The sequence below is a fragment of the Triturus cristatus genome, chromosome 1_2 (genome assembly GCF_964204655.1).
Source record: "Triturus cristatus chromosome 1_2, aTriCri1.1, whole genome shotgun sequence".
In the NCBI taxonomy this organism is placed as follows: Eukaryota; Metazoa; Chordata; class Amphibia; order Caudata; family Salamandridae; genus Triturus; species Triturus cristatus.
The window spans coordinates 925,034,250-925,059,141 of NC_140580.1; the positions used below are offsets into that span (position 1 = coordinate 925,034,250).

Below are 24,892 nucleotides of genomic sequence, written 5' to 3' on the forward strand. Positions count from 1 at the left end.
CTATTTTAAAAAACCATATATATAGAAAAGGGAAAGAGGAGCAGTCCTATCTACAAGAATCTTTGTGTATACACCCTATTGGGTTGTAAAAACTCTATTGTATTTATCATTAATCAATACAACAATGTTTTGTGATACAAGATCGATCCGTTCAATATTTAGTCTATATCATGATAGGTTCGGGATTGTATATATACACCCTGTATACAACATATGCCTTGTTCATATTCTTTGGAAACAAAAAATTACTAATTGAATTCATACGGGTATTCTGCTTTGCTCTGTAAAAGTAAAAAATAATAAAATAATAAATGATAATATTGTACATACTTTTGTAAAAACGTTTTTAATGTTTGTAGATTTAATATTGTAAATAGTATTTTTCTATATATCTTTGTAGCCCTGAAGAAGTCTATGTGTGGACGAAACGCGTTGGTGGTTGCATAATGAATAAAAGATGAAAACTCAACACCAACTGAATAACGTTGTTTTTTACTTAAGCATATAACTATACTATAACTGTACCCTACTGTGGGTTGTTAAAATTGAATATTCACAAGTGTGCAGAGCTATCTTATGTTGTATGGTTTTAGAGGAACCAGTTGGGTCTCTCCTGGTTTCCCTATTGTTGGGACGTAGGGGATTGTGTCCCAGGCTCTTTTGCACCTTGTCCTCTGCCTAAATTCTGTGAGACGTTAAGATTGGTGCTGGTATCTGTGCTTCGATCCCCACATTTTCCTGTCACTGTCTTTCATGTGCCTGTTTTTTTCACATTCAGATTCAAACTCCTAAAGCAAGAGTTTGTTTTTATAAATCAATAAACTAATGACTCCCACACCCTGAGAATATTCTTGTAAAGTGTGGTAGTCATTTTGTTTTGTCCAATACCAGCAGGTTTTTATCAGCACTGATGGGCAGAAAAATACAAAATCAGACCGCTGCTCTAAATAAGGTGGGCAGCTTGATGTAATCACTCCAACAGGTCTTACTGTGCCAGCCCATCGGGGTAAGGTTTCCAATAGGAGGAGCCATCAGAAAGAGGATTGTCTGCCCAACTTTAAACAGATTGGATGGCCTGTGGGTGTGATGGATAAGGTACTGTGCCATGTTTTTAATGGAGTAAGCTGTCCTCTAAACTCTAAATCGAGTAGCGTATTCTTGGTTTGCCTGCACTCACTACTATAGCTCCCTTTGCTAATTGCGCTGGTGGTCTCAGTTTCGCTGAAATGCTGTATAGTGCTCAATCTGGTATGACGATGGTTTCGCCCAAACAATTATGGTTTAGGTTCAATATAATAAAAAAAGCTGTCTGTGTTGATGATATGTCACCTGACCAGTCCATTCCTGACTTTTTCTGAGATTAGGGGGAGGGATGGGAGAATTGTATGTGGCCAATTGGAGAGTGGGGAGGACCTAGGAAAACCACTTGCAGAAATCGTCTTTCCCATCAGTTAATGAAACACATTTTTGTAGATTTATTTATTTTAGGACCCATCTCATCCTTGTCTTTATGATTGAGTCTGGGTGCCTATGCATCTTTTCCCATCTGTACATGCCTGAATTTGTGTTGTATTGCAGAGTATAGCTCAAAGCTTATCAGAGTCTGTCCTCCTTTTCTACTTAATTCAGAGCTTTTCCCATTGCAGTGCGAAAGGAATATTGGCTACCTAACCAATTAAGTGCTGGCTTCTCCAAAGAATTGTTAAGGAGCTATGTGTTTTGGCTTTCACTGTTAATGGATTCTCATTAATCAACAAGGGGTTTCTCCAACGACCTGCTCCACATGCTGTGGGGATGCCCTGCGTTACGGTTGTACTGGCAGGCGGTCCATGAGGAGCTCCGTCGGTGTACAAGCCGGGAAATTCCACTCGAGTGGCCCACTTATTTATTACATCTCTTTCACCGGCCAGCCCCGGCTAAGGTGGCCTCTCGTTTTCTTGATTTGGGGATCATAGTGGCAAAGCGACTTATCACCAAACGCTGGAAGGCAGACGCTGCGCCACATGTGCGAGCATGGCGTAGCTCTTTGCTGGTGTGGGCGAAAGCGGAGGAGGTGGCGCTTCGGCGGGAAGAGACGCTGGGGCTTAGAATGACGCCTGTCGCATCCCAATGGGGGGAGATGCTGCGGGCGCTACTGCAATCTGAAGAGGTGGCCCCGGGAGGTAGCGGGTCTACGCTGTAGAGGCTGCGTTGGATGGCGAGGCGCTGTTCGTCTGGTTGAGCTGCCGCGCTGGTGTGACTGACAGGCATTAAAGTGTAGACAGTGCATGCCTAGGATGGACTCTTAGTGCTAGAGCCGATCCTGGTGGGGGGGACTGGAGAAGTCGGAACATGGCGGGGCGGGGGATCAGAAGGGAGGGGCCGTCTAGACTAGAACTTGCGAGCTGCTGTTGGTAGTTATCTTAGTTGCTAGGCTGTCGAGAAAACGGCCACCCAGTTACTAAACGGGGAGTTTAGCACTGTTTGTATACCTGTTTGGGGATGCACCGGGATTAGCACATACCTGAACCAGGAGAGGGTGGGCGGATGCACTCCACTAGATCTGCGGCCCTGGCATTATGCGTGGTGATATCGTGCTTCAAAGACTAGCTGGTTGTACAAGAGGGCTCTGTCACTCCCTTTCCTGATAATGTCACGAGGCTAGAATGTATATGCTATGCACAGAAACTCAGCTCATGGTTATATATTACGATGCTCACTGATTGATTATGATGTAATGTGTGCTTTTACCTGCAAACTTAATAAACAGATTTATAAATAAAAAAAACAAGGGGTTTCTCCAACATGTTTTCATTGCTGGACACCATTACCTTCTTTAAATGTTTTTTGAGATTTTCCATTGCGATAATTAAGGAAAGAGCAGAGTGGAACGCCAAACGCTCTTTCTCCTCCTGTCTCCCTCTCTTCTTCTCTCCCTCCTTATCTCTCCTACAATGATCATTTCCAAATGCTTCATTTTCCAGAGTATATAGGCAACGCTCGTTCTTGCCAAATTGCTTCTATCCTTTACTGTCTTCCACTGCCATAGGAAGGGATAAAATTACAATTTTATTTTGGCTTTATTACTATTGATGAAGATGCTTTAATAGCAAAGGAAAATAAAACTGTCACCAATTCTCTATTAATATCTTCATTAAGTAAAAAAAAAAAAACCTTTCTGAGAATGCCATACAAATTCACGCAGGCTTCACATCTTTCAGTAGACCAAGATAAACTGAACTGAGTAACTGTCACAGTGAATCCGACTGTTTGTGTGGCATGCTTCAATTGTGGTAGGTCTTTTGCTAGCATAAGGGATGCAAAACTATTTTTCCTTCGTAGGAGTCTGTATACTATGGAAATCACTTGTTTTCATATTTTAAAAACAAGTGTTTTGGAAATGAGAATGACTTGTGTTTGTAATGACCATTTTTTTTAAATTGTTTTTTCAATTACTGTTCTTATACACTGCTATTAGGAGTACATTTGCAAGAATCCACGGATCCCACAGGTGGGCGTGGCGGTTACAGATAACTATTTACTTCTTAGGTGGTAGTGCTAAATCTGTAGGACATCATATGTAATATGAATGTTATTGAAGAGGCAAAAGCAATGAAGTCCCCGAGCTGCTTGGATGATATCCTGCTGTATAGACAAGGCTCCACTGGTAATATTGCTGTTTGTGCTCTGTTTTAAATAAAATTATTTTAATTTTCCTTTCTGATTAGGAAACCGTATCATCATGGGGAAAAATCATGTGTTTCGATTTAACCACCCTGAGCAGGCTCGAGCAGAGCGTGAGAAGACTCCATCAGCCGAAACTCCTTCTGAGCCTGTGGATTGGACCTTCGCGCAGAGGGAATTGTTAGAAAAACAGGGCATCGATATGAAGCAGGAGATGGAGAAAAGGTAAAATCTTCAACGGAGCTGAATGCAGTCCTTGAAATGTACAGAATCATTTTGCATAGTCTTGCTGCAAACTGCGGGACTAGTGGCAGCTTGCCATTGTTTCTTCTCATTTTGTAGGGCAAGATACTATTCTGACATGGGACTGCCTCTCAGTCTCCGGTTTAAGTAGCGGTGCTGACCTGTTGTAGATTTTTGGAAAATATGTGGAGTTGGCATGTCATTCTTCAGCCTACACTTTAATAGATTATGGAGCAGCAGCCCGTGGGTCAAGAACCAGTTACAGTATATACAAACCAGTAACAGTATATACAATCTTCACAACCACCAGGGTAGAAGTCAGTGAGGGTTTAATATCCTTGAATGCAGTGGTGCAAAGAAACGTGTTTACCATATCTCCTCTAGTTGTGAGCCATAACATTGGTAATATGTAAATATAGGAGACCATATTAGTGCTTTGTGGGAGTGGTTCGTCCAAATTAGCAATCTAGTACCTTGCTATGTAAAATACAGTTTCTGTGAGAAAACCTGTGAGTCCCACAGTACCATAATAAAGTGGTATGTATCAATGAAAAAGTCAATTTAATAGCCGATCTGTCCCTTTTTTTTTTTTTAAAGAACCAAACTTTAAATATAACCAATCAGACAACAGCACCGTACAGGAGAGATCAAAGGGAGAGGTTGTGCCAAGGGTTTCCAGAGAGTGAGCAGAAAAGCCATAAAGTCTTACCAGGAGTCTTGATAAGGCATTTCTCAAAGAGAGAGAAATTTGGAAAGCTTCCTTGGAGGCAGACCTTACAACTCCCTCTTCAGCCCGACACTGCATCAGGGAAATCCTCATAACCTGACAATGAGGTGTCTACGGTAAAACTGCTGTCAAAATCCTCGTTAGCAACCATGTCGACTATTACTGCCTCACCAATGATGGCCTCGTCTACAATGGAATCGGCTATGATGGTTGTCTATGACGGCCTTGTCTATGACACCCCTGTCTATGACGGCCTTGTCTATGACGGTCATCGTCGATGGTTGTCGACAACAGTAGTATCTACATTAGTGTTCTATGACAGCCTCTTCTACGATGCTCATCTAAGACGGTCGTCTACGCCAGCCTCATCTACGCCGGCCTCATCTACGATGGGCTCATCTACGATGGGCTCATTTATGGTGGCCTCATCTAAGAGTGGCCTCGCCTACAATGGCATAGTCTATGACGGTCGTCTACGACAGCCTCAGTTATGACGGTTGTCTATGATGGTTTGTCTATGACGACGGCCTCATCTGCGATGACTTGGTCTACGATGACGTGGTCTACCATGACGTGGTCTATGACGGGCTTGTCTACAATGGCATGGTCTATAATTGCATTGTCTACGACAAACATTGTCGACGTCAGCCTAGTCAAACGTCCAGCTCGTCGACTACGACCCGATGATGAGACAAACAACGAAAGCATAACTTCAGAGCATGGGTCAGGTCTATGTAGCTCTAATACTAGATCTACAGGGGATGTTACAGGATTACTACTAAAATTTTTCCGAGCCTGCAAGGTCACATCATGCCAGATATGTCAGCATCCTCCGATGCTCCTGCCACTGAAAAGAATGACCCCAGTGTCAAATATATTACCATGCTTCCCAGGAACAACATATTTACATCTGCTGATGATAGACCCACAACCTGTGGCTTACCCACTAGATGATTTTTGATGGTATCCAGACTCTTAAGGAATGAGTGACCAACCGCTTCCAATTTCCGATAGCAAATAAGAAATCGCTTTGTTCTCTTTCTGATTTTAAAAAGAAAGCATGAGACCGATTCCAATTGTTGATATATCCGGGAGGAATTACAATCCTGGAAAACCCGGTCACTCATAACCCCACCTAACCAGCAAGGAGACGTTCTCAACTATGCCCAGTGCTACTGTATGGGCTGCCAATTCACTGGCAATATGGGGCAGGTATAGCTACCAGATATAGTCAGACATTGCCACATACATAGAAGTTCTGCTGAAAAACAGAAAAGGCAGAAACAAAAGATGATTCTGCAGGGGGTGTGAAACGTCCTCATCAGTCAACATAGATTGCGCTATGGATATAGCTTCAATAGGTTTCCCACAACTGACAGGGTTAATGGTCCTTAGACGTTAAGATTGGTTCAAGGCCACAACATTTAGAACCGGAGGTGCAAAGATATCTAATATTTTAACCTTACCATGGCGATGCTCTGTTTGACAAGCACGTCAATGACGTCTTGCAAGCAGTCAAGGTTGATTCTGACACCGCAGGATCTTTTCGCACATTCAGTTTCGAAAGAAGCACCCTCTAGAGGGACCTGGAAAAGAGATAGTTATCTGTACCAAAGAGGATACCAGAGATATCGGACTTAGCAACGCTATCAGTAACCCTTAGACTAGCTTACCTGCAGTGACAATGTTCTGGTGCTGCTTACGCCATCCTGTGCGAGAAACAATTCCAAAATGTTGTCATCTATGGTGGAAAATGGCATCGGACAAATAAGTCCTGGAACTCATCACATATGATCAGACGTTAGACTTCACCCAGATTCTGCCCACCACTCCCCTAAATGAGGGCACCCACCTCATCTCGGTCTGCTTTAGAAGGGAGTGCTTGTGAGAAAGTGCCATCTTTTTTGCATGGTATGTCCCCACTTTTTGCTGAATTGCTGAATGTACTTTGACTGAGTGTGCTCTGGACTCCTGCCAATCAGGTGCCCAGGGCCTATGTTCCTTCCCTGAACCAAAACCTTCAACCCAAATTGGAAAACCCTGGCCACATGTCAGCCCCTGGTAAATGGTACCCTAGGTACTCAGGGCCTTGTGACCAGGGAAGGCCCCTAAGGGCTGCAGCACTCATTGTGCCACCCTTAGAGGCCCTGTACCCTAACACACACACACTGCCCTATCTGAAAGAAACACGTTAGTTAGATTCCTCACCTTAGAATATCCCCAGGCGTCAGACTGGATCCGGAAGATTTTTCGTCAGCAATACCCCTTGCGCGTCGCTAGGCGTCGTCTGCGGCTCCGCGTCCGTCGTCGGCGTCGTGCGCCGGAATGACGTCGTCGGAGTACTTAGACGCCGCCCTCGCGCGCTGACGTCAGTTCTTCTTTTTTCCGCGCCAGTAAGCGCAGATCCGGGAGAGCTACCCCTTTAGTCAATTTTTGACTAACTTTTTTGATCCTTTTTGATCGTGTCTCGACACCGGTGCCGGTAGGATGCCTGGGTTTAAAGCCTGTACGGACTGTAACCGATTGATGTCGGTTACGGACCATCACCGCCGGTGCCTTTACTGCTTGGGCCTCGATCACGATGCGGAGTCGTGCTCGGACTGCAAGGTCCTGACCTCGAAGGCTAGACGGGAGCGGTCCCGTAAGCTTCTCGAGATTCGCCACTCGGCTCCGCGCGCCTCTCGATCCCGGTCCAGGAGGAGGTCCAAGGATCGGTCGCGGAGCCGCAGCCGACATCACCATCGGTCGTCGGGATCCAAGTCTTCGGGTAAGTCGAAGCATTCCAAGAAGTCCAAGAGGCGACACCGCTCTTCGGACTCCCCTCGCCGGTCGCGCGACTCGGCCGAGGGTCAGGGTGGTTCCACCCCCGCGGCTCCGGCGGAGCCGCAGGCGCCGCGCACGTCCCCATACACTCCGGTCCCTGGGACTGATGCGACGCCGACGGAAGTCAGTGCCTTCCTCTCGGCCATGAGGAAGCTGGCTCCGCCGTCGGCGCCCGCTGGTGCGCCTTCGGGCCCCGCGGACCCGACTGGGCTGCATTGCCTGCCGGTGGCTCCGGCCCCGGCGCCGTTGACGGCTCCGGCCTCGACGCCGCAAGCGCCTGTAGGACCCGTTCTCGAGTCCCCGTCGACGCCGGTCAACCTCGTCACGCCTCCTCCGCCGGCGTCGACACCGGTACCACCGCCGACGTCGACTCCGTTCGACGTCGAGCCCCGGTTCCGTCCCACTCCGGGCCCGGCGCCGGTACGGCGTCGATGGACGCCGCGATCGGCGCCGCTAGAGACACATTTTGTCTACCGCCCGGCTCCGTTACTTTCTCCTCTACACCACGAGTCGGATGATGGGGACTACTGGGAGGGATCCGAGGATCCTATGGCCGCTCAGGCCCAACTGTCCCAGGACAGGGCAGATGAACTGGGGGAGGCCAGTGGCCTGGATACCTCGCCAGACACTGGATTCATCTCTCCTCCGACTGTGGCTTCGGAGGAGGGTGCTGCTTTCTCTGTGGTGCTGCGCAAGGCGGCCGCAGCCCTTGGGCTCGAGCTACCTGCCGTGGCTGTGAGGACGAACGTCCTCACTGAGGTGCTTCAGTCTGCAGCAAGCTCCACTGAGCCTCTGCTGCCATTCAATGAGGCCCTCACTGACGTTCTACAGGGCACCTGGTCCAAGCCCTCCACAGTTCCTCCTGTGGACAGGAACGTCGCCAGGCGCCACCGCCCTGCTCCGGGCGACCCCAGTTTTCTGTCCCAACACCCTACCCCTGAGAGCCTGGTTATCCAGGCCTCCACCTCCCAATCCTCTTTCCCGACCGCCCCGCCGGACCGGGATTCCAAGAGACTAGAGCAGTTTGGCAAGAAGCTGTTCTCCTCCCTTAGTTTGGGCCTGCGGTCTTTGAACACCGCTTGTCTCTTGGACCGTTATTCCCACTCTCTGTGGGATGCGGTGGAGGACGCGCTGCCCCTGTGTCCGGAGGAGGTCCGGACACGACTTACCCAGGCTCTGGCCGATGGGAGGGATACCGCGCGACATGCTATACGATATGGGCTTGACACCACGGACTCGCTGGGTAGGGCGATTTCTACCTCAGTGGCGCTTAGACGTCACGCCTGGCTGCGGTCCACGTCATTTTCGGGTGATGTCCAGAGCTCTCTCATGGACATGCCCTTTGATGGCACTTGCCTTTTTGGCGAGAAAGCGGACAGTGCGCTGAATCGCTTTAAGGACTCCCGGGCTACGGCCAAGTCCTTGGGCCTCTCGGCCCCGCGGTCGCAAACTTCCGCCTTTCGCCCCTTTCGTGGCCAAGGAAGGGGTGCCTCCTCACGTGCGCCTAGCCACCAGCCGTAGAATCAACCTGCGCGCGGTCGCGGACGTGGGTTCCGCCGAGGCGGTTCTGGAGGACGACTAGGTCAGCCCACATCCACCCCGGCAGCATCCGCCTCAAAACCTTCCTAGTCCGAGCTTTCAGGCCCATTCCACGCCAGTGGGCGGCAGAGTTCGCCATCACCTGCTCCACTGGCGGTCCATCACATCGGACAGGTGGGTGCTGCAAATCGTCCGAAGGGGCTACTCCCTCCCCTTCGAGACGACCCCTCCAGCCATGCCACCGCAGCACCACCGTATCTCGGGGGATCATTTGAATCTTCTCCACGAGGAAGTTTCGGCCCTCTTGGCCAAGGGGGCCGTCGAGCGCGTTCCGAGCCCAGAAGTAGGTCGTGGTTGATTCCCACTACTTTCTGGTTCCCAAGAAGGGCAAAGGGGGCCTACGCCCTATCTTGGACCTCCGGAACGTCAATTCCTTCCTCCGGAAGGAAAGGTTCAAGATGTTAACTTTGGCTCAGGTTCTAGCTGCCCTAGACCCTGGAGACTGGATGGTAGCGTTGGACTTGCAGGACGCATATTTCCACATCCCCGTCCTGCCGGCCCACCGGCGTTACCTGCGGTTCACGGTGGGCCAAGAGCACTTTCAGTTTACCGTGCTCCCCTTCGGCCTCACCAGTGCCCCTCGGGTGTTCACGAAAGTGATGGCGGTGGTCGCAGCTCATCTGCGCAGATCAGGGGTCCCAGTCTTCCCCTATCTCGACGACTGGTTGTTGAAGGCGGGCTCGCCCCAGACAGTCGTCTCCCACCTCCAGACTACGGCAGATCTCCTGCATTTGCTGGGATTTTCCATCATGTGCCGAAGTCACACCTGAGCCCCTCTCAAAAGCTCCTCTTCATCGGAGCGGTTCTCGATTCGGCGCAGTTCCGGGTCCATCCACCGGAACAGCGGGTCTGGGATATACAGGCCCTGATTCCCATCTTTCGGCCTCTATCCTGGGTCTCGGTCAGGCTAGTGTTGCGGCTACTGGGGCTGATGGCCTCCTGCATCCTACTAGTGCATCACGCCAGGCGGCGCATGCGGGCTCTGCAGTGGGACCTGAAGTTTCAGTGGGCCCAGCATCACGGCAACCTGTCCGACCATGTCTTGATCTCGGAGGGCACTGCACAGCAGTTGCAGTGGTGGCTCACGGACCGCGATTGGGTCAAGGGCAAGACCCTCTCCCTTCCCCAACCAGAGCATGTCGTAGTGACGGATGCGTCCCTCCTGGGATGGGGTGGCCATATGGGAGAGGCGGAGATCAGAGGCCTCTGGTCTCCGGCGGAGTCTCGTCTCCACATCAACCTGTTGGAGTTGAGAGCGATCCGACTTGCACTGAAAGCCTTCCTTCCCTCTGTCAGGGGAAGTGTCGTGCAGGTGTTCATGGACAACACCACCGCCATGTGGTATTGCAACAAACAGGGCGGGGTGGGGTCGTGGACCCTTTGTCAGGAGGCTCTGCGCCTCTGGACATGGCTGGAACACCAGGGCGTAACCCTGGTGGTTCAACATCTGGCGGGCTCTCTGAACGCCAGAGCAGACGAACTCAGCCGCCGGTGCATGATGGATCACGAATGGCGTCTGAACTCCGAAGTGGCGCAAGGTCTCTTTCAGCAGTGGGGAGAGCCTTGGTTAGATCTATTCGCCACCGAAGAGAACGCGCAATGTCAGCAGTTCTGCGCGTTGGAATTTCCAAGGCGGCACTCGCTCGGCGACGCTTTTCGTCACGAGTGGAGTTGCGGTCTGTTGTACGCCTTTCCGCCTATACCACTTCTGCCCAGAGTGCTGAAGAAGATCAGGCACGACCGGGCCCAAGTTATCTTGGTGGCTCCGGATTGGGCACGAAGGTACTGGTATCCCGAGCTACTCAGTATGCTGACCGATCCTCCGATACGTCTGCCCCTTCGGGAGGATCTTCTGTCGCAGCAGCAGGGGACGGTCCTCCACCCGAACCTGTCCAGCCTCCACCTCCATGCGTGGAGATTGAGCGGCGGCTGTTGATGCCATTTGACTTGCCTCCTGAAGTCTGTGATATCATTCTGGCAGCCAGGCGTCCCTCCACAAAGACGGTATACGCCTGCCGGTGGAACAAATTTGTGGCATGGTGCACAGCAAAGGCTGTGGATCCCCTTTCTGCCCCTCTTTCTGAGGTTCTCCTCTTTCTTCTTTCTTTGGCCCGGCAGGGCTCTGCCCTGGGCACTCTGAAAGGTTATCTTGCTGCCATCTCTGCCTTCTTGCGGCTTCCTGATCAGCCTTCTCTTTTCAAGTCCCCTGTAGTTACACGCTTTCTAAAAGGCATTACTCACACGTTCCCTCCTGTCCCTTTTGTAATGCCTCAGTGGGACTTGAATCTTGTCTTGACATTCCTGATGTGCGCTCCCTTCGAGCCTCTTCACAATTGTCCTCTTCGTCTTCTGGCTCTTAAGACTGCTTTTCTGGTAGCCATCACCTCGGCTAGACGGGTGAGTGAGCTCCAGGCTTTATCTTCAAAGCCTCCTTTTCTGTCTGTTCATCCGGACAAGGTTGTCCTTCGGCCTCGTCCCTCCTTTCTTCCGAAAGTGGTGACTCCATTTCATCTTGGGCAGTCTGTCACCTTGCCCACCTTCTTTCCGCCTCCGCATCCTTCCAAAGAGGAAGAGAGGCTCCACCGTCTGGACCCAAAACGTGCGCTCTCCTTTTATTTGGACCGCACAAAGCAGTTCCGGGTGGACGACCAACTTTTCGTTGGATACGTGGGTGCTAAGAAGGGGAAAGCTGTGCACAAACGGACCATCTCTCGGTGGGTCGTTTTGTGCATCAAAATTTGTTACTCCTTGGCAAAAAAGGACCCTCCTGTTGGGCTGCGCGCCCATTCTACTCGGGCCACAGCGGCTACTACTGCTTTGGGACGGGGTGTCCCTTTGCAGGACATCTGTCAGGCGGCGACGTGGGCTTCGCTACACACGTTTGCCAGGCATTATTGCCTTGACAGCTAAGTCCGGAGGGATGGCTTCTTTGGCCGTTCTGTCCTCCAGGACTTTCTGGTGTGATCTTGGTTCGCAGACCCACCGCCGGGGATGGTATTGCTTGGGTATTTATTCTAAGGTGAGGAATCTAACTAACGTGTTTCTTTCAGATGAACAAGTTACTTACCTTCGGTAACGATGTATCTGTAAGAAACATTAGTTAGTTAGATTCCTCACCGACCCACCCATCCTCCCCGTTCTGCGAACTGACATCTAGGGTTAAGGTTATCCTTTTCAGGCCCCTAGATTTTATTTTTGGCACCAGTGTCGGTCTTTGCATGGCTCTGCGTTCCTGGCGCGGAAGGCTATGTACAAGAACTGACGTCAGCGCGCGAGGGCGGCGTCTAAGTACTCCGACGACGTCATTCTGGCGCAAGACGCCGACGACAGACGCGGAGCCGCAGACGACGCCTAGCGACGCGCAAGGGGTATTGCTGACGAAAAATCTTCCGGATCCAGTCTGACGCCTGGGGATATTCTAAGGTGAGGAATCTAACTAACTAATGTTTCTTACAGATACATCGTTACCGAAGGTAAGTAACTTGTTCTTCAGGGTGAGTGTCTGGGTACAGGACAAAACAGAGAGTCGACATGGCACACATCCCTGTGTGCCATGCCCTCCACCTACACTGCCCTGGCATACATCAGCCACCCCTCTAGCTGGGTGCTCTATGCCAGTGGTGTGGGCACAGGAGCATGAGCCCTGTGCCCCTACAGTACCCAGGTCCATTCCTGGGCCCTGTAAGTGCAGTGCTGCCATTTAAGAGTACATGGTGCTGGGAGCTTGTCAAACACGAACTCCACAGCACCATAATGGCAACACTGAAGACTGAGAAGTTTGGTATCAAACTGCTTAGCACATTAAACCCACACTGATGCCAGTGTGGGATTTAATGTACCAAGCACCACAGAGGGCATCTTAGAGAGGCCCTCTGAAACCTAACCTACAATCAACGTCTGGTCAGAGAGGCTGCCTAGGCTGCCATACAGCAGACATGTTGCTGGACCCCTGGGTAGGAGATCCCCTGCTCTCCTGGGTCTGCAACAATGCACATCCTGGGCGAGGTGCTAGATCTCCTCCCCCAGGATGGGCAGGGGGAAGCTTCAAAGGCATGCCGCCTCTGTGAGCTTCCCCAGGCCACTTGCAACCCCCACTCTGGTGGGAAGCTTGGCTGGAAAACCCAAATAAGGACAGGGGATGTGCCAGCCTGCCAACCCCACCCCTCAGGTGGGGGAGGCGAGGTGAAGCACATCTCCGGGCGCTCGCCATCTTGAAGATGGGAGGCCCTACCCAATCAGGACTAGGCTACTGCTCACCTCCCACAGGAGAGTGGCAGAATAGGGGTTGTACCCACCCCAGGACAGGGACCCGTTGGTCCCTGCCCTTCACCTACCTGTAACACCACTAAATCTAGTATTTAGGGGCACCCTGAACCTTCCTTCCCTAGATTCCAGATTCTGAAATACAAAGAAGAGCAAGAAGAAAGAAGACCTGCCCTGCAGCTGCTAAGAAGAGGAAGACACCAACTGCTTTGGCCCCAGCCCTATCGGCCTGTCTACCCTCGAACCTGCTCCTGCTACAACCCGGCATCTCTTGTGGCCAGCAACCTCACAAACCCCGGAGGACCTGGCTACCTTTTGGCTCTAAGCACCTGGGACTCCCATGAGTAGAGGCTCTACTCAAAATCAGCTTCTAATCCCTAGCATCAGCCCGGAACCGCGAACCCTGCACACTCTGCACCCGCCAAGCCTGGCCTGTGCCGGAGTGAACAAAGACCACGAGGACGACCCCCCGGCGACTGTGACCCCGAGTACGGCACCCATGGACTTCCCTTGACGCTCCTGATGACGCCTGCAGCCTCAGAACCAGGTACCCCCCCAAACCGCGATCAACAGAGGGTAAGCTTTCCCGACACCAAAAGGCACCCCGGCGCCCTGCGGCCCCCTGTGCCCAACTCCTGGGTACCTACCTGTCCTCCAACTACCCAACTTAACTCTCGAAGTGGTGGTGGCACCTGAAGAATCTTCGTCTCCGAGCTTGCAGTCTTTTTCTAAACCGGAGCGTTCCCATTGAAACCAATTGAGCGCCCGATGGCTCAAAAGCACCCTGCACCCAGCCGCCCGAGTGGCCCTGGCAGTGTAACCTTTGCACCTATCTACTTCCCCATTTGCCCTGAGCAAGTGACCAGGAGCCCAGCTTCCACAGCCGCGTGGCCTGCTAGTCAGCAGCCACCAACCAAGGCCCCCCTGCCTCCCATAGGATAACATTGGGCTTAACTCACTCTGCAACCGGCTGCCCCTGTGCCTCTGAGGGTGTAACAACTGTACGAACCTGACCCTGAGAGACCCCTGAGTCTGTGCCCAGAACCTTAACTTTGCCAGTCGAGTACTTACCTGAAAGCCGATAAGTCAATTTTCTCCATAGGGTAACATTGACTGGTTTCTTCTGAAATTTCTTCTTTAGTGTGGAGTTTTCAAAATTTAAAATATTCACCAAAAATCAGCCGAGTAACGAAAACGAAAATACTCACCTGCTATTAGGTGAGCTCCCAGTGCTGGATCTTGGTGCCCAGCACTGACCCTGAAAAATATTCACAACCGTACTTACCAGTAACCCAATTTTCTTCCATAGGGAATCATTGTCTGTTTTTCTGTGAAATTTCTTCTAAGTGTCGATTTTTGCAAACTTCAAATATTCTTTAAAAATCATACAAACTGTGAAAACGTAATTACTTACCTGTTTTAGATAGAGGTCCCAGTACTGAGTCTAGGCACCCTGTACTGGATTACAAAAGTTAAGAGAACATACTATACCTGCAACTTGAATTTTCTTCCATAGGGAATCATTGACTGTTTTCTATAAAATATTTTCGAAGTGTCAACTTTTAAAATGGCAAAATATTGTCTAAAAATCATAACAGCAACTAAGTCGACTTTTATCACTTGTTTCTGAGAACTGACCCAGGACTGAATCTAGGATCCAGTCCTGGAATTACAAAAGTAATCCTGAAAGTAATCTATTGCAAATAACTTAAAACTTCCATTGAACTCAAAGCATTATTGTGTTTGAACTTGTGTTGCCTATTGCAACAACCTGTAACTTTCTATAAAAGCCAATTGCATATTGCAAAAGTATTTATCTAAAGCATCTCATTCTGAGAAAGTATATTTTGATACCTATTGTTGGTTCTAAAATAAAACAAGCATATATTTTTTTATATATAAACCATTGGCCTAGAGTTCAGTTATTGAGTGTGTGAGACCATTTGCTGACTGACTGTGTACAACAAATGATTTTCACTGTCCTCTGATATTGCCTTACTGCTCGACCAAGCTACCACTTTAGAGAGTAAGGTTATATCTAACTTTAGCCTCTGCCTCTGCCAAACCTCTGGGGACTGTGACTCTGTACACACTGTACCTATTTGGGAACAGTATATACGGAGCCACTTTCTCACAGTGCTAGCTAAGCTAACCAAAGGTTCCATAGAGAAAATCCCACATTCTCAGCAAGGAATGCCCTCCTATCCAGTTTTTCCTCATAGACATGAAAACAAAGGATTGGCGATCCATCATAGACCTCCAGAAATTAAACTGGTATTTCTGGAAACAATATTGTTATGTGGTCACCCTCTCCGACACCACATGACAGCTCTGAATTTACAGGACTCATAATTCCACATTCCCCCCAAAGCATCAAGTTTCTCCCATTTAGCTTCAAATTGACTTCCTGCATTTTTACCTAATGCAAACCTGTGGCAGCTTTTTTCAGGAAGGTAGGTCATTAGGTATTCCCCTACCTCGACAACTGGTTGATAAAAGCACTAATGACATTTCAAGCATCCAAGGCCACAGAGGCTTGCCTAAAGTTATTTCACAAACTAGGTCTCCGTGTGAATGATCCAAGATCTCCTCCATCCACATAGATTCTGTTCCTAGGCCGCAACACTTGATTCTGTCCAAGACAAAAACTTTCTATCCCAAGACACACAATGAAGACTCTAGGAACTGACTGTCAAACAAAAAAAAGTGCATCTGTTCAATTAGCTTCTGGGCATCATGTCCTCACTGATCAATATGATCCCTCTTGCATGCCTGAAAATTTGAGTTTTGCAGAAACCGCTACAAAAACAATTGAGCCAAACAAAAGAATCATCCAAGGACCTGGTGATCTTCACACAGGTACGATCAAAGCTCTAGTCTGGTGGTCGCAGACCTCTCACCTGTCAGAAGACCTCATGCTCTTATCTCAAATACCTCACTTCGTAATGACTATGAATGCCTCCCTGGAGAGCTGGGGCGGTCATCTACAGAACCTGCAAATTCAAGCAAACGGGTCTCTGCTCCAAAAGAGCATGCATATCAAACGCCTGGAGCTCAAAGCCATCTGACTCAAGTCTCCAAGCTTTCCTGCCAATGATAGCAGATTCTTCGGTGTTAGTTCGCACAAGCAATACCACCAGCATGCTATGAAGTAGTCTCAACGAATGGATCTTTGATCGTTCGGCGCTAAATATGATCTTCTCGTTCTGGAGCAAACTGGCTCTAAATCTCTTGGAAACAAATGAAACCAGCGAATGACAATTCTATGCAAGTTGTCATCCACATCCAGGATCATGGGGGGAATACCTTTCGACAGATGTTCCGGGATCTATGCTTACCTTTTCTCCTGATACCTTTAATACCAAAGGTTCTCAGCAACAGGAAGCTGAGTGGAGTCATCTCATCCTGATAGCCCCCAGGTGGCCCATGCAGCATTGGCACATCTCCTATTTCTCACATGGAAGGTTTCCTTGTTACTAGCGCTCATTCTGACCAGAAGGCTAGAGAAGATGCAGGCTTTCTCAACTCAAGAACTTTCTTGAGCCTCCACAATTTAGTACTTCTCAGAACCAATCGATTTGTTCCAAGGTTCTTTCAGATTTTGCCTCAATGAACCTATAATATTTCTTCCAGAATCTAACATCACCAGCTGAGAGGTCTATTCATACGCTATGAAATGATATCTAAATTCTACTTACATTGTGCTAAACAGCTCATGAGAACTAACCAACTGTTGGACTCAGATGGACACACTCGTACAGGTGCTCCAGTCACGATGGCAACCACCGCTTGATTAATTTTGGCTGCAATCCAGTTCTGCAACTTAAAGGCTGGCAAGCCTCTCTGAGGGAAAACCAAGGTGTACTCAACTCGGTAGTTTCCATCTTAACTACTTTGTTTGCAGAAGTGCCTCTGGAGAAGATATGTTGTGCTGCAACTTGGAAGAGTGTGCATATAACTCGTGCAGCATTATTACCTGGAAACAGCACAGTGATGCAGCGGTTGGACAGGGTTTACTACACCTCTTATTTCAATAAGAGGAGCCCCTTGTGGTTCCATGTGTTTACTTATGTATTTATGCAAATGTTTATGCATGATATACATATATATGTACATATTAATTCATTAAATTGCATATGAATGTTATGCATATATTTTCTACCAACCATCTGCTATTTGAGCCAATAAAATAAGATTTACAGATACGGTAACTGCTTGCTATTCTGATTCAAGCATGTGAATCTATGAAAGATCCAATATTGGAGTAGAAAATAAGTTACTTACCAGTAACTGCAGTTCTCCAGTATTGGTATCTTTCATAGACTCGCATGCGACCCACCCTCCTCCCCAGAGAGTCTCCCGTCATAGCTCAGGATTATTTATTCAGACTTGTGATTGAAAATCTGAGGGACTCAGCCTCTGTTGGGAGTGTTCTAGAGAGTTGTGTCCCCCTGATTGATTATAGTTCAAGTTTGGTCCTTTTGTAAAAAGGACATAGGCTATTAAATTGACTTTTTCATTGCCATTATAGCCTATGATAGTGAAACATACTGCTTTATTATGGTACAGTGGGACTCCAATTCGACGCCGGGGAATGATTCAAGCATGTGAATAGATGAAAGGTACCAATACTGTAGAACTGCAGTTACAGGTAATTTCTTAAGCAACACCAGGCCAACACAAAAGTTAAGAAACAAAACTAATAAAATGCCCAAATTAGTTTTGTAATAAGAAAATAATGTAATTATTAAAACAAGACCAACATGAGCAATATTAGATAAGGGAGTCAGGAGATATGAATGCCTAATGAAATAGACACAAAGGAGAAACAATATGGTTGTAAAAGTTACTGTAACCGCTTTCCCAAAAGTTGCCAGAAAGGCCAGTCTTGCCTGATGAATGAAATCTAGTTACCATCAGACTATTTGTCCTACACAAAGGCTGGAGGAGCAAGGGAAGAGTTAGACAACGTCTGGCTGGAGCACTCATGCTTCCAGTCTCCACAGTGTTCTTCTGAGAGCACCCCGGTTTCAGATTCTTGGGGAGACTGCTCATCTGTTTACCAGATAAAAACACAAAACTCATGTCCATACTTTGTCCACTGGTTGAATATGTTTTGACTGAGTGATTGCAGTGCTCTTAATCTTCCACATTTTGTGGACTCCGGTTAAAGATCCCATGGGGAGTGACACCCTGCTTCCTTAGGGCCACTGTCAAATTCTAGTTCTATAGGCCCATTGAGTCCTCCTTCAAGGTGTCCTTCCTTAGGGCCATAACCACAAGTCCAGTCCTGCTGGTCTTGCTGTATTCTTCAGAGATGACCTTTTATGTCTTTTGTATCCCTGGAGCTTCTGGAGCTCTGACCTTTGAGATACACTTCCAGTTCTTGACTACAAAGGCAAAGCATCAAGGCTCCAGTGCAATTACTCGGGCGAGTAGGTAGCGGAATAATCCAGTTCTGATCTCACAACGTTAAGTTGGTTTCTGAAAGCTTTTTGTTATAGTGGTCATTAGTCACTCAAGAATGCCTCAAGAATGTCCTTGCAGTAAAAACAGTATTTTTCTTTTTTGCAGCATGGCATTTTAGTTACTGAAAAACAATCCTGGCAAACCCATGTCCTGACAGTCTTTCAAAGTGTCAGGACTCCAGAGCTGTGAAGTGACAATGTGTTCCCTTCAAGGGTCTGTCCTGTGGAAATGAGAACCTCCTGTGCTCTCCACTATCCATAGACCCAGTCATACTGGTTATTTCCCAACTTGCAATAACTGAAGACACCATAACTTTGAGCAGATCATTGTCGAAGGCTTACCGCACTCCACAGTCATGGTTGCAATAAGCATGCCAACTACTGTAGTCCAATTCTGCTAGTGCTGCCCACCCCCTTCTACCACGTTCCAAAATGAGTGTTGATGGATTGCTTGTAATTAACTCTTCCCTGCCTTTATGTTAGAGATCTGGATAAAGCCCTTGTTCGAGGCATATGAGCTGCAGATTATACACTTTTGCATAGATCACCATCTGGTGTTGGGCCCGGATGTTTGCAGTTTGTTTTTCTTCTTGGACAGTCTTTGGAAGTCACGAGTTCGGTGACTCCTCCTTCGGTCCGTACTGCGCATGGGCTTCGGCTCCATCCTCAGATTGTTTTTTTCCGCCATCGGGCTCGGATGTAATACTTCGTGCTCCGGCTTCGAACCTTTCCAGTTCGACCTTCGACGAAAAATCCTCGTCCATCGAGATTCTTTAGACGGAATAGACTTCTTCATCTCTCTCTTCGGCACTTCTTCGATTCCAGACATCGGCAGCGGCCTTCGGGCCTATCTCGACTCCGGTCTCGGCCGATGGAAAGGACTCCCTTCAAGAAGTGCCCAAAATGTGGGTCTAAATTTCCCCACACCGACCTCCATCAGGTGTGCAACCTCTGCCTCTCTCCCGAACACGAGGCCCGAGACTGCCCCGCCTGTAAGTCTTTTCGATCGAAAAAGACTATTCGGGATCGACGAGCTCGACGCACCATGGCGCACTCATCGACCTCGGCTCCACCTGACATCTTCGGAGAAGACACCGGAGCTTCGGGACAGCAGCACACCGAGCGGGAGGAAGATGTCGTCAGCGCTTCCGAGGCCGACGACTCTGACGTGGACGAGATCACACCGGCGCAGAGGGTCGTGAGTACTTTACCCCCGCCCCCTCCCGCGCCCATACCGAAAGAGACTCTGGTTACCCCTTCGCTTCCGGGCCTAGGAAAAACCAAGCATAGTGCTTCCATCACCCCACCTTCGGGCCCGGTGAAAAAGCATCACAAGTCTCCTGGCGGCTCGGGCTCGAGCCAACCTCCTAGCGGCGCCGACAAACATTCCTCGGCGCCGAAGAAAACAAGTTCCGTTCCGAAGCCATCTGTGTCGAAACCTGGCCTCTCGGTGCCGACCAAACACAAATCCCTCGGCACCGACGCTTCCGTGTCGAAGCCTGCCTCGGCGCCGACCAAAAAATCGGACACCCCGAGAAAGCACGGCGCGGATAAACCGACGAAGCCTTCGGTTCCGAAAATATCGGCACCGATGGAGGAATCTGTGCCGGAGGAGCTTTTCACACCGGATCCTCTTCAAAAGACTTTAACTAAGGATCCCAGGACTGGACATTTAATTTTGTCTTCCAAGAAAAGACTTTTGGACAAGCCAGCTCCTCCTCCACCACCAAAACGGAAGGACTCTGCCACTTCCCCTTTCAGAGTACCCTCCCCACCACCTCCACCTCCTCCTCTTCCTCCTCCACCTCCTCCCCCTCCTCCACCCCTCCATCTCCGCCCCCACCTTCTCCACCCTTGCCTCATCGGTCTCCAACTCCGTCTCCAGACCCTGATGACCACGGAGATCCATTCTATGATCCCACAGATGCCCCGCAGGACCCCACTCCTCCGGGAACACCTGACCCATGGGAGGATTATCACAATCCCGATGTCCCAGATGTGCCTCAGGATGATCTCTATCCATCCAGGCCGTCTCCACCAGAGGACTCCCTGGGGTTCCACCACCTCTTACAACGGGCGGCACATTACCATGGGGTGGAAGTACACCGTGATCCAGTTGAGGAAGACTTCCTACTTGACACATTTGACATAGCAGACAAATCCACCGCTATATTACCCATGCTTAAAGGGGTGACCAAGCATGCCACAGAGGTTTTCAAAGACCCCGTTAGAGCTAGGGTCTTAAACCCCAGAATAGAAAAGAAGTACAAGGCAGCCCCCACGGATCCCGTATATATTAAAGGACCTGCGCCCCTAGACTCACTAGTGGTTTCCACAGCTAGGAAGCGCTCCAACTCTCAGTCATCTGGTGAGGCTCCACCACCTGATAAGGAGTCCAAGCTTTTAGATGCGTCAGGCAAACGCACTGCCTCGCAGGCTGCCAATATGTGGCGCATCGCCAACACGCAGGCGCTGCTAGCAAGGTACGATAGAGCGCACTATGATGAGCTGGAGGCTCTCATGCAGCATCTCCCAGACAAATATAAGAATAAAGCTCATGAGATAATACAAGAGGGAAAGATTATTACCAACACCTCTATTAAATGTGCACTTGATGCAGCAGACACGGCGTCCAGGGCTATAAACACCAGTGTCCTCCTTCGCCGTCACGCCTGGCTCAGAATTTCAGGCTTTAAACCAGAGATCCAGGCATCTATCTTAAACCACCCTTTTGACCAACAATACTTATTTGGCCCAAAAGTAGACGAAGCCCTGGAAAAGATGAAAAAGGACACAGATACAGCGAAGTCTATGGGAGCCCTGCAATCACAAACCCCTAGACGCTCCTTTCGCCGTTCCTCCTTTCGAGGCTCGGGCAGAGGTTACTCTTCCGATAACGCCTCCACTTCCTACAAGTCCCCTCCTCAAAATACCTTCTCAAAGGGCTACCAAAGGGGTGGATATCGGGGAAACAATAATAAAGGCAGGGGCAAAACCAACACCGCCCGTTCTGCCACACCGCCCACACAATGACTTTCCCCCGCTCCCCCCAGACCATTCCACTCCGGTCGGGGGCAGACTGCAACACTTCCTTCAAAACTGGCAAGCCATAACATCAGACAAATGGGTAACCCAATTTATTCGGTCAGGATACTGTCTCGAACTAACATCTACCCCCCCAAATATTCCACCCAGACACCGTGCGATGTCACAAGAACATACCGCACTTCTGAAACAAGAGGTACTCTCCCTCCTGCAAAAACACGCGATAGAGCAGGTACCCGTCGATCAGCAAAATCTAGGGGTCTACTCTCTGTACTTTCTCATACCGAAGAAAGACGAGACCCTACGGCCCATTCTAGACCTCCGGCCTCTAAATGCATACATCCATTCAGACCATTTTCATATGGTAACTCTTCAGCAAGTCCTCCCTCTCCTCCATCAGGGCGACTTTCTCACTACACTGGACCTGAAAGACGCATACTTTCATATCCCAATACACCCTGCTCACAGAAAGTACCTCCGATTTGTGGTGGACGGCAAACATTATCAGTTCAAGGTTCTCCCCTTCGGGGTCACAACCGCACCACGGGTGTTTACCAAATGCCTGGCAGTAGTGGCAGCACACCTCCGAAGACAAAACATTCACGTCTTCCCCTACCTGGATGACTGGCTCATAAAAGCCGCGTCCTACCACCAGTGTGTACAAAATACAAACACTACCATACAACTACTTCACCAGCTAGGCTTTACGGTGAATCACCAAAAGTCCCACTTGATACCGTCTCACACAAAGCAATACCTCGGTGCCACTATAGACACCTCAAAAGCTATAGCCTATCCCAACTCAGCCAGGATCGCAAGCATGCAAGCCCTGCGCCAAAAGTTCCTTCTTCAGCACTCTCTCCCAGCAAGAGTGTTCATGAAACTAATAGGGATGATGGCGTCTTGCATCTTCATAGTGCCTCATGCAAGACTTCACATGCGTCCACTCCAAGAGTGCCTAGCACGCCAGTGGAACCAGGCCCAGGGTCAGCTGACAGATCTGGTGTTGGTGGACGGCCGCACTCATCGATCTCTGCAGTGGTGGAACACCACAAACCTTTCCAAGGGGCGACCGTTCCTGGACCCGGTTCCTCAGGTGATTCTAACAACGGACGCATCGCTCTCCGGCTGGGAAGCGCATCTATTACACCTCACAGTGCAAGGTCTATGGACGCCACAACAGAGGTTACTCCACATCAACCATCTGGAGTTATTGGCGATCTTTCTAGCCCTGAAATCGTTTCAGAAACAAATTTCAGCCAAAGCAGTCCTAATTCGCACAGACAATATGACTGCAATGTATTATATTCAAAAACAGGGGGGAACACACTCCCCAGCTCTCCCGCTTAGCGCAGAGCATATGGAGATGGGCAATTCCACAAAAAATCTTTCTCCTGGCACAACACGTCCCAGGCATACAAAACACCATGGCAGATCTGCTCAGCAGACGAACGCAGCAAATGCACGAATGGGAACTGCATCCACAAGTTCTTCACCCATTCTTCCACAAGTGGGGGCATCCTCAGATAGACCTCTTCGCCACCCACGAAAACAAAGTGCCCAAACTTCGCCGCCAGATACCCACACCCATTGTCCAAAGGCAATGCGATATGGATGAACTGGTCAGGCAAATTTGCATACGCCTTTCCACCTCTCCCGCTAATTCCATTAGTGGTAAGGAAGCTACAACAGCACTCCCTCACACTCGTTCTGGTAGCTCCAACATGGGCCAGGCAGCCGTGGTACACCACACTACTACAGCTCTCAGTGGTACCACACCAAAAGCTGCACCTGTCCCCATGCCTCCTAACCCAGAACCATGGAGAAATCAGGCACCCGGACTCAGCTCAGCTCAACCTAGCGATCTGGCTCCTGAAATCTTAGAATTTGGATACCTTAACCTTCCCCCTGATTGCATGAACATTATCAGGGAAGCCAGACGTCCTACCACTCGAGCATGCTATGCCGCAAAGTGGAAGAGATTTGTCGTTTACTGCCGTAACAATACAATTGACCCCTTAGATGCATCCATACAGCACATCATATGCTATCTGCTCCATCTTCAAAGGTGTAACCTGGCATATTCATCTATACGTATACACCTAGCAGCAATTGCTGCTTATTTATCTACAAAACAGACAGCATTTATCACTGTTCAGAGTACCTGCTATTAAAGCCTTTATGGAAGGTCTTAAAAGAGTAATTCCACCCAGGGCTCCACCTTCCCCTGTATGGAATATAAATGTAGTTCTTACAAGACTAATGGGTCCGCCTTTCGAACCAATGCATAAATGTGAGCTACAGTTCCTCACTTGGAAAACCGCTTACCTCGTAGCTATCACTTCCCTTAGAAGGGTTAGTGAGATACAAGCGTTCACTATACAGGAACCCTTTTTACAGATACATCACAGCAAGGTGATACTTCGCACAAATCCAAAATTTCTGCCATAGGTCATTTCCATCTTAATCAATCGGTGGAATTACCAGTTTTTTTCTCGCAACCCCAATCTGTTGCGGAAAGGGCTCTACATACACTCGATGTTAAAAGGGCTTTACTGTACTACATACAAAGAACGCAACCTTTCAGAAAGACTAAACAGTTGTTCGTCTCCTTCTCTCCACCGCATAAAGGCAACCCCATCTCAAAATCAGGGATAGCTAGGTGGATTGTAAAGTGCATACAAATTTGCTATCACAAAGCAAAAAGAACATTATCTGTTCCACCTAAAGCCCACTCTACAAGAAAGATGGGGGCTTCTATGGCTTTTCTAGGGAACATACCCTTAGATGACATCTGCAAGGCAGCCACATGGTCAACACCGCACACCTTCACAAAACATTACTGTGTAGATGTGCACTCCAAACAACAAGCTAGTGTGGGCCAGGCTGTACTAAAGACACTGTTTCAAACTACTGCAACGGATACCGGTGGTCGCCGCTAAGGTTGGGTACTGCTATATAATCTATCCAAAAGTGTAAAATCTGCAGCTCATATGCCTCGAACGGAATATGCTACTTACCAGTATGCATCTGTTCTTGGCATGTAGAGCTGCAGATCTAT

At 49.0% G+C, this 24,892-nt stretch overlaps 1 protein-coding gene across 16 annotated transcripts in view; it reads left to right on the plus strand.

The window, feature by feature from the left end:
* The window catches only part of KIF1B (kinesin family member 1B), a 1,461,559-nt gene that overhangs the window by 543,894 nt on the left and 892,773 nt on the right, over positions 1-24,892 (plus strand). For all 16 annotated transcript variants that reach the window (XM_085609808.1, XM_085609814.1, XM_085609823.1 and 13 more), the window contains one exon: positions 3,708-3,888. In XM_085609808.1, coding sequence (XP_085465934.1) covers positions 3,708-3,888 — 181 coding nt within the window. The remainder of the gene's footprint in view (positions 1-3,707; positions 3,889-24,892) is intronic.